The sequence below is a fragment of the Glycine max genome, chromosome 19 (assembly GCF_000004515.6).
Source record: "Glycine max cultivar Williams 82 chromosome 19, Glycine_max_v4.0, whole genome shotgun sequence".
NCBI classification, from domain to species: Eukaryota; Viridiplantae; Streptophyta; class Magnoliopsida; order Fabales; family Fabaceae; genus Glycine; species Glycine max.
In genome coordinates, this window is record NC_038255.2 from 41,552,027 (window position 1) to 41,561,952 (window position 9,926).

The 9,926-nt window shown below is 29.8% G+C and overlaps 1 protein-coding gene across 1 annotated transcript; it reads left to right on the plus strand.

Annotated features, from left to right (window-relative positions):
* Window positions 1-1,168: 1,168 nt before the first annotated feature.
* On the plus strand, window positions 1,169-2,475 carry LOC100814129 (zinc finger protein GIS). The gene has a single exon (XM_003553391.5). The coding sequence runs from the start codon at window positions 1,494-1,496 to the stop codon at window positions 2,259-2,261; it is 768 nt and encodes a 255-aa protein (XP_003553439.1). The 5' UTR covers window positions 1,169-1,493; the 3' UTR covers window positions 2,262-2,475.
* The last annotated feature ends 7,451 nt before the right edge of the window (window positions 2,476-9,926 follow it).

Sequence of the window (9,926 nt, forward strand, 5' to 3'; positions counted from 1 at the left end):
AAACAATATTTTAATCCACCAAATTTACTATTTATAATGATTTGTAGTGCATAAGGACTATTTTTTTTTATATTTGAACAACTAAAGTGATTTTTTTAAAGTTTAAAGAACATAACTGAATTCACCTTAAATTTCAGAGGCTAAAAACAGAATTAAGTTATTTTATTATTCATAAAAATTATGAATTTTAAAGTTGGTTCCTTAATTTGCATGTGAGTTGTAATGAATGGGGAAATTAATCAAGTGGGGATCTTTGTAATTATATTGGAAAGTGAGATAATTCAATCCTATATGTTTACTTGAATTTTTGTGTGTGTGATTTGTATGAAAAAAATAAAGTGTTTCCTATGAAAGTGTTTGTGATGAGTAACTTTTGATTTTGACTATTTTATGTATGATTGTATGACTCAAAATTTAAAGTTATCACATTTTTTAAAAAAAAATTGTTCTCATTTCATAAATCTTTACTCCTTTCGATTTCAATTATAAGCACACAAAAAAACATATTTCACACTTATTAAAAAAATTAGTTAATTTTATTAATAAATTCTATCATTTCTAATTAAAAATAAACTTTTTCTTTAAATTATTTCTCATTGGAACTTGATATTAAATATAAAAAAATCTTTAACCTTATTAAATAAAGGTATTTTAAAGATAATCTCATTAAATAAGACTTTGTTAATTGGATTTATTATATTATATTTGAAATAAAAAATAAAAAAGTTTTCTTATTTATGTTTGAGACTTGAGGGAATATATAAGAAGGATTTGATTTTTTTAAAATCAATTTGGTCAAGATTATGAAATATATTAAAACTAGGTAAAAAATAAAGAGATATTAAAAGAATAGGAAATAAAGGAGAAATAGACAATCCTTAAGAGACTAAAAGCTTTCTAATGAATGCATCTTAAACTCTAATAAAGAATAATGTTAAATAGAGAAACACATTAATATTTCAACATATTTTTTATGTCCCAGCATATTTTAAATTCTCAATTTATCTTTCATCACCATTTTTATCTTTTATTTTTATCATCTTTTCATTTAAATTTTTATTTTATCTCCTAATCTTTTATTTTAAATTTCTTATCCTTCTTATTTTTTATCTTCTTTAAATTTTATATTTAAATTTATTATCTTTTTGTTTGTTTGCAAATTGAATTTGCATCAATGGCCGTTGTGAAATGAGTTAACATGTTTTTATCTAGTTTGAAAGAAATGATACTAGTGTTAGGCCTTGGATCGGCCCCAGAGATCGGTTGTGCCGGTACTTTGAGAAGCCAAAGCCATTATCAGATTTTGTGGCGTTGTCAGGCTTCACTTAGAGATACATCAGCCGCCCCAAATGTCCATAATGAGACCCCACTCTCCCTTTCTTTCTTCATAGCATAGCACCCACACATCTTCCACAAGTTCCCCATTATCTCAATTTCTCACTCACTCAAACTACCCTTCTTCATTCACTCTTCTTTAGTTCCTTTTCTCCAATATGGACAACACTACTGAGAGAGAGACCCACGACTTCATGAACGTCCATTCTTTCTCTCAGCTCCCCTTCCTCCGCCCCGCACCACCCTCCAAAGACAAAGCCATTCGCCTCTTCGGCCATGAATTTATCGACGCGCCCACCTCCAACACGTTTATGATCTCCAACAACAACGTTAGCCCTTCCCAACATAATAATACCAACAAAGACGTCAACAACAACAACGTAGAAAACAACGGCGCCGAGAGCAGCCGCAGATTCGAGTGCCATTATTGTTGCAGAAACTTCCCCACTTCCCAAGCCTTAGGCGGCCACCAAAACGCGCACAAACGAGAGCGCCAGCACGCGAAACGACACCTTCAAAGTACCCTGATCTCCGATGCAAACGCGTATAGCTTCATGAACTACAGGTTCGGTTCAACGGCGATGTCTAATTACTCTTACTCTTCTTCTTATCCAACGTGGAATAGTTCCAACTCTTCAAGCGCTATGATTGGAAGGTTCTACGGAAACTCCTATTCTCATCAGCAACTTCAACCTATAAATGGAAGCCCTTTGGGTTCGTGGCGAATCCCCACCGCCGCCACAACTGCTCATGCGCAAAGTAACCCTATTTTCAACCGTGAATGCTCGTTGCATCCTTTGCCTTTGTTTTCAGGTGAGGAAATGGTGAACGCGAGGATGGGGTTCTCCGGTTCGCAGAACCGGTTTGGTAATTATGACCCCAAGTCCAGCGTAAACGACCATCTGAGTTTGGATCTTCATCTGTAACATCATATTTACACACATATACTCGTATATATATGATTTGAGAATTTTCATCCTGTGTTATTGTACTCGGATCCTTATTATCATGTAATTCTAAGATAAAGTTATGATGATGATTCTCATATCAATCACTGTGTTATATAATTTCTTCTTTATCTCTCTTTCTGTTTGGTCTGAACACTATTTATCAACATCTAACATTCCATCAATACATACTATTTCTCTTCTTCTATCATGTCATATAGTCCATTATACTTCTATTTCTGTTTTTTTTTTCTCTTACTAGGGATGTCTACTAAATTTGTGGTGACCACAAATAAGTCATTTTTGAAAGAATTAGGAGTGTCAAATAATCACTAGTTTTTTTCCTTGAAAAATAATGTTCACACCCTTAAATTTCATACTATGCATGCCCACCCTCACCTACATTTACTTAGAAAAATGAAGCATTCCTCCACCATATAAAAGGAAAGTATATGTGGAAATAGTAAAATTTGGAGGATGTGGAAAAAACATACTTACTTTCATCTACACTAAAAGATTATTTTTAGATATATGATATTATTGTTTATTATTTATATATAATTAATTAGACCGTTAATTCATTATATATGTATAATACTTTACAATTTATCATTTTCAAATCAGTTTCGGTGTGTGAAATTATTCTTGATTTAATTTGTAACTAACATCTAAAATTGAGAACATGTAGGGACCAGAATTAGTCCAAATCCAATAACACATAATTAAGAATGGATAGGAAATGATTCTGAGTATAGAGATTGATTGATTTGATTGTTTTTTTAGTATAAAATCAAACTATATTATTATTTACTGATAAAAATACTATATACTACTATTATTTATGCATTAACTAATATGTCTTTCTTGATTTTGTAAACTGGAGTGAAAAAGTGAGGGAATCATATGTACATGGAGCTAGCTCCAGCTAGTTCCTATAACTGCTTTCGTTTTGCATAGTGACTCACGTCATTCTTGGCCTGTGCTAGCTGAGAAAATTGTCCACTCGTGTGGGGATCATGTAGAGAGTACAAAACAGTAGGGCGCGCATGAACATTTTGTCCGAACACACGTGTGCGCGTAATTCTAGCACATTGCAGGGACAGGTATAGTGCCGACAGAGGTGGGTTCAGATTCAATGCAGTGTGGACAACGTTTGATAATATCTGCTCTAATTTCAATTTGCAGATTAGAAAGTGATATTTCATTGTCATTTGCTGGCACCATTGCTCTCCAAAATTAACATCTCCAACATATATTCATATATACGTTTATGCTCCTTTTGGTCTAATTCACTTCTTAGTTTCCAGACCATTTTATATAAGTAGAGAAAAAGACAGGTGTGTGGATGTGTTCCTATCAGCTTATTGTGTTTTTTACTCTTTTATGCCTAAGTAAGATGCTAGATATGGAATCTTATTTCTATATGAGACCTAGGGCTTCGGAGACAAAGTGGGCAATATATTCCCTAGCCAATTAACACAATTAGTCCTCTAGTTCTCTATTTCTCAATCTCACCCTGATCTCTATTGAAGGGACTTTTTTGGCCAGAAAATGCCAGTGCTTCTTCTGGGGTTCATTACCGTTAATTTAGGTTGACTGGAGTTGACACAAAGCCCAAAGGGTGCAATTCAATGCTTATTTCTTTTTCGAAAGTTAATGATTAATTAATTTTTGAGATATTGAATTTTACTTAAAAACTAACCTCAACCTCAATAAATATTTTTTCATTCAAAAAAATTAAAGGTCAAACTTCTAATCACTTAGTAATTATCAACTAAACATGTAACACTATATTGATTGATGTTGCGACTTGTTGTAGAAAACTTGGAACTGCTATGGAGGATCCCGAGATGCAATCAGAATTGATGTACTAATGGGTAGGTGATCATTCAAAATTGAAGCGACGAGTTAATTACTAAGTTGATGATTAACGTCCCATAACTAGGGAGACATGGGTAACTTATTAATGCCTTGTATGCAAACGCAAATTAATTAGATCATCATCTCATCATACAGGGGCAGTGATAAACTGAGGGCTTTTGACTTTAAAATGGCAAAACCAACCCCTTAAGAAAGGGATATATTAAGGAACAAATGAACATGGTAGTAATTAGACTGCCATCTTTATTTTCACATCTTCTGTACGTTTGCTTGTGTCTGATATATACATAGAAACTAGAGAGAGAGATGTTATATGGATGGCTTAGATTTTGGTGGTGGTGATTTGAAATGTGTCGGACTAGGAGATTCCTTCTTGAAGAGATTGAGGATATGCAATTTTTTTTAGACCACAAATGTCTTTTCCAAAAGATAATTCTACTTGAGTCTTGTTGATATTAAGAGCAGTAAATTCTCTTCTTCCAAATATTCAAAGAAATTACATATTCAGATTTTGAATCCGAAACTACTAAATAGTTAAGCTGAAAAAGAGGACTCGTATCTTTAACAATGATAGTATAATACCGTGAGATCAGTGTCTACTTTAATCATCGATCTATTACTGGGAGCACAAAATTTATATGACAATAGATACTACCAACTTACTGCCTTAATTACGTACCTACAAACTTATAAGAAAGGATGATTATCCACAAGCATTTGATATCTTCAATCGAGTGTGCTGTCTCAGTAACAAAGGAAGTAAAAGAGGATAACATTTCAAAACATCGCATTGATCAGGACGAAACTCGTGTGGTGACTTCAATGAGTATCCTCCTGATATCATATATATATCGAAATTAACTAATTGCATGTGTTGCACATTTTAAAAGCAATAGACAAGTCACACAGGGATGTTTACGGTACAGTTTTTTATTTGATTTTTAGAAGAAAAAAATCCAAATTAAATATAAAATAAAAATAGGAATCGTTTGATTTGATTTTAACATAACGTCAAATTTAAATTAAATCAAATTAATCTTTTGAGAATCAATTCGGTTCAATTTGACCATTTTTATATTTTTAATATATTATCATAATTTAAAATTTATAAACTAAACTTACATAATTATTATATTATTTTAAAAATAAATTTATTTTTTATTAAATTTTGTTTAACATATTTTAATTAAAAATTTCACTGCTATTTAGTATTTAATATTATTATAAAATAATATTATTAACTCTTTTTGTAATATAATAATAATTTGTATATCATTTAATATTTAATATTATTTTTTTGACACTATTTGTATATCATTTTTTATCATATGAAAATAAAATATGTGATTTTTTTTATTTTTTATAACAAAATTCAAAATTGAATCAAACCGTAACAAAGTATGTGATTTTTTAAATTTTTTGTTTGAGTGATTTTCAGTTTAAGTGATTTTTAATTTTTTTGGATTGAATTGGTGATTTACAAACCATTTGGTTCAATTTTAAACATTCTTAGTCACCCATGACCCTGATTTTAGGGTTTTAGTTTGCATTTTTCTCTTTAATAATTGTATTAGAATACTGTTGAGAACTATGCATTTATTACAGTGATGTATGCCAAGTTGGAATTAGGTATCTCCTAAGGAAAATCATAAAAGAAAACAATCAATACAACGTTTCAATATGTTTGGTTTTGGTTGTAAGCATCTATCGCGGAATCAGTGGCAAAAATATTAACTGTCACAATTTCGACAAAGATCATCAGGGCCAGGAGAACTCGTATTTGTTGACTGTTTTCAGGCAATCAGTACGTTTGAACAAAGAACTTAAGTAATGGTTAAACTAAAAGACCCCCAAAAATGCAACGGCTAAACAAACAGCTAGTGTTGTACTTGTTCATAAGTTTGGACATTTATATAATTAATGAGGATGGTCATCAGATGCTATCATCATAATTATTTTGTAGTTAAAGTTTACAAATGTTTAGATTAAGAGTTATTAACCAAAATGGTATAACATAATAAAGTAAATAATCTTGTATCTTAAGTATATAGTTATAAGTTTAATTGTGACTCGTGCTATGGAAAGATATTTATTGAAAAAGATTAATTCTTTAAATAAATCTTAATAATTGAAATTAATTCTTCACTTTCAACAAGAGATACCTTGATTCATGAAAAAAAAAAAGATGAAGAGATATTGTATGGAGGGAAAAAAAAAATTGTTCCTTCATGAAACATTAACCCTTGGCCTTGAGCACCCACAACTAATTAACGAAATAATAACGATATATATTAAATGACGAATATGTCCACAGATGAAGAATAAATTCTTCGAACATGCAAGAACTTTGGAATGGGTTACTTAATTATATAATTTTGACTTAATAAATTTTTGGTCCATATAAAATAAAATAAAAATTATATTAATCCTTCAAAGATTTTAATTTTAGTCTTTTAACATTAACCCTTGGCCTTGAGCACCCACAACTAATTAACGAAATAATACCAATGTATATTAAATGACGAATATGTCCACAGATGAAGAATAAATTCTTCGAACATGCAAGAACTTTGGAATGGATCACTTAATTATATAATTTTGACTTAATAAATTTTTGGTCCATATAAAATAAAATAAAAATTATATTAATCCTTCAAAGATTTTAATTTTAGTCTTTTATATAAATCTGCAAGGCCCACACAGAAGACTCTTCCTTTTAGAAAATCTGTAAGGCACCTATCAAGTTGGCACCTCCTACATAGTATTGACACACACAAGACACCTTATATATTAGCGCCTTCCAATAAACAACATCCTATGTATGGCAAAAACTACCTAATATGGTAAATATTACTTTTTCAACATTATTTAAAATTTATTTATTTTAAATATGAAATTGATAAGTAAGCCAAATCTTTCTTAGAATGCATACTCTTTGGACCTTTTTATTTGTCCTTTTTCCTTTTATTTAAAATTTAATTTTAGCAAAATTATTTTTCTAAAATAACAACACATTCTTTATAATTAATGGTTAAAGTATAATATGTTTCTCAACACAATAATCATGAATGGCTTCTTGTATAGACAATAAGAAATATTCATATAAATTAGTCAATTGTGAGAATTTTCAATAGAAATTCATCCTTTTAAAGAGTCAAATTAACAATTGTGAGAAGCTTGTCAAAGTATAATATGTTGCCTAATTGTGAGAATCTTGTCAAAGTATAATGTGTTTTCAGTCCCTTAAATTTAAAGTAAATTTGTTTTTATCCTTAAAATTAAAAATTGATCTAGTCCCTATAATTTGAATAGAAAAAAAAAATTGTTTAGTCCCTTTGCCTAAATGCCCGCCGACTAACCTTTGTCAAAATGAATATTTTGGAACGAAAACAAACATGTGATATGGTGTTTGATGATAAAAATGCAAATTAAAGTAGGTTGTGATATAAATGATTTGTAGTTCATTAGTTAGTAAGTGAATTATTGATTTAACAGTATTTAGGATAGAAGGCTTAAAATAAGGTTTTTTTTTAAATTACAAGGATTAAAATGATTGATTATAAATTTAAAGGATTAAAATAAATTTATCTTTTTGAGAGACTAAAAATATATTTGAGATAATAATTTTATAACTGTGACAGCCGAACATGATCTAGGATGGGGCACAGAATCCCCATACCAATAAAGGGGTCGTGTTTGTTTTAATAGATATACGAGAGAGTTAAATTCAAAACTAATGGGACTTACTTTTATATTATTTATCATTTATTTCCATTCATTTTTTTATCTCTCTCCTCATTGCTTCTGTAACTCTCTTCAATCAAACAAAATTACTTATTATTTTATTTCTCACTTATTTTGACTCTTCCTTTTTTATATCTATTTTATTTTTCTTATTTTTTTTCCTAAACCCTAAAAATGCTCCTGGTGAATAATAGCTTTTAAAAATACTCTCATGTACCTTTTTTTTTAATTATAGATATTATTTTAGAAAAATATTAAAATTTAATTTGAAAATAAGAATGAAATTGATAGATATAAAGTGACGGTGAGTTAAAAAGAATTCAAAATTGCTCTCATTTAAGAAAAACTCCTAAAAACATTCTTGAAAAATATTACTAACATCTAAAAACGCTCCTATGTAGTATAACTATTCTAGCTTTCATATGGAAGGTAGGGGTGAAAATAAGTCAGACCAGACTTTGAAAAAAAGGTCTGAGTCTAGTCTACGATGAATTTTTGAGGCCTGAATCTGGCCTATAACCTATCAAAGACTTTTATTTTGGTTCGGCCTGATCTTTTTAAAAGCCTAGCCGAGTTAGATAGCCTTTTTAAAAGCCTTCTTCACATTAAATATTTAATATCCCTTTACTCTGGAGTAGGAATATAAAGAGACACATGACTCACCTAAATTGTAATTAAAGTCTTACTTGATAATATGAATAGAAGTTATGGAGCAGTAATGTGTAATCAAAGTATGATAGTTTCAAAAAAAAAATTAATTGTACCCAAAAAATAATGTAAGTATATATTGGTATCCAAAAAATAATATATATATATATATGCCGGTCTATCAGGCTTATAAGGCTTTTTAATAAGTCTAAGCCTGGTCTATTTAATTTAATAGGTTTTTAAAAAAGTCTGAACCTAACCTTTTAATTAAATAGGTCAGTTCATACCAGATTTTATGTAGGTCAGGTCGTAGGTCCCTGTAGGCCGACCTGACCTATTTTCACCCCTAATGGAAGGTAAGGAGAGTTTGTCACTCCTATTGATATTTTTAAAATTGTTTCTAGTAAAAGATACTTTATTTTTGTTTTACTCCTAAAAAAAAAAGTAAAGAAAATCCTACTTTAATCATTCATTGATTTCGCAAGTAGTTATGGTTTCTAAAGCCATTATCTTTAACTGAAGCAACACACGTTAAAATCATAGGAAGCGTAAAGACAACTTATTATTCCTAAAGCATCTAACAGAAAAGAAAAGAGAAGAAACTAAAGACAAGAATCAGATATGGTAGTAGAACCATGATCAAGCACTGGTTAATTAATAATAGAACACGTAGACGTAGTACTCCACAGCAGCATCCCCTGTTTTGACATCAAACGTCTGAGTCTTGGCCAGACCATACCCACGTGCGAACCGGAAAGCCCCGCTTCCTCCAACGATTGGCATTTCCCTCACGGTGGAGAACACCGTGTTCCCCCCTAACAAGCTGAGTGTGTTTAGGAGTGTTCGTGTGGGACGGTTCTGTCCGATTTTTGTTAAATTCGGATCTAATCCAATTAAATTTAATCGATTTAGTTCAATACAGTTTTTATAATTTTTTTTTAAACTTAACCCAACTCAATTTATTTATGAACGATTTGGTTCGGTTCGAATTAACGGGTTATTTATTTAAATTTGATTTTTTTTCTTAAAATTATTATTTTATATCTTGGTTCATTCAAATATCTAATACGATCAACACAATATGATCAAATGTCTGAAAGTGATAAAATTGATTCATTTAATATCATCAACATAATATTCTAAAATAGACTAATACAAATTAAAACAAAATATTATTTACTAAGATTTACTATAATAGTATGAATTACAATTATTTCATACAAACTAATTTATTGTAATAAGCTTTACTTCAATTAATTTGTTACAGTCAAATTTGCTTAAACAAATGAACAAAATATAATCTATTAATATTATACACATGACAGAAAAATAAATATGAAAAAGGTAAACAAATAACATATACCTGAAATA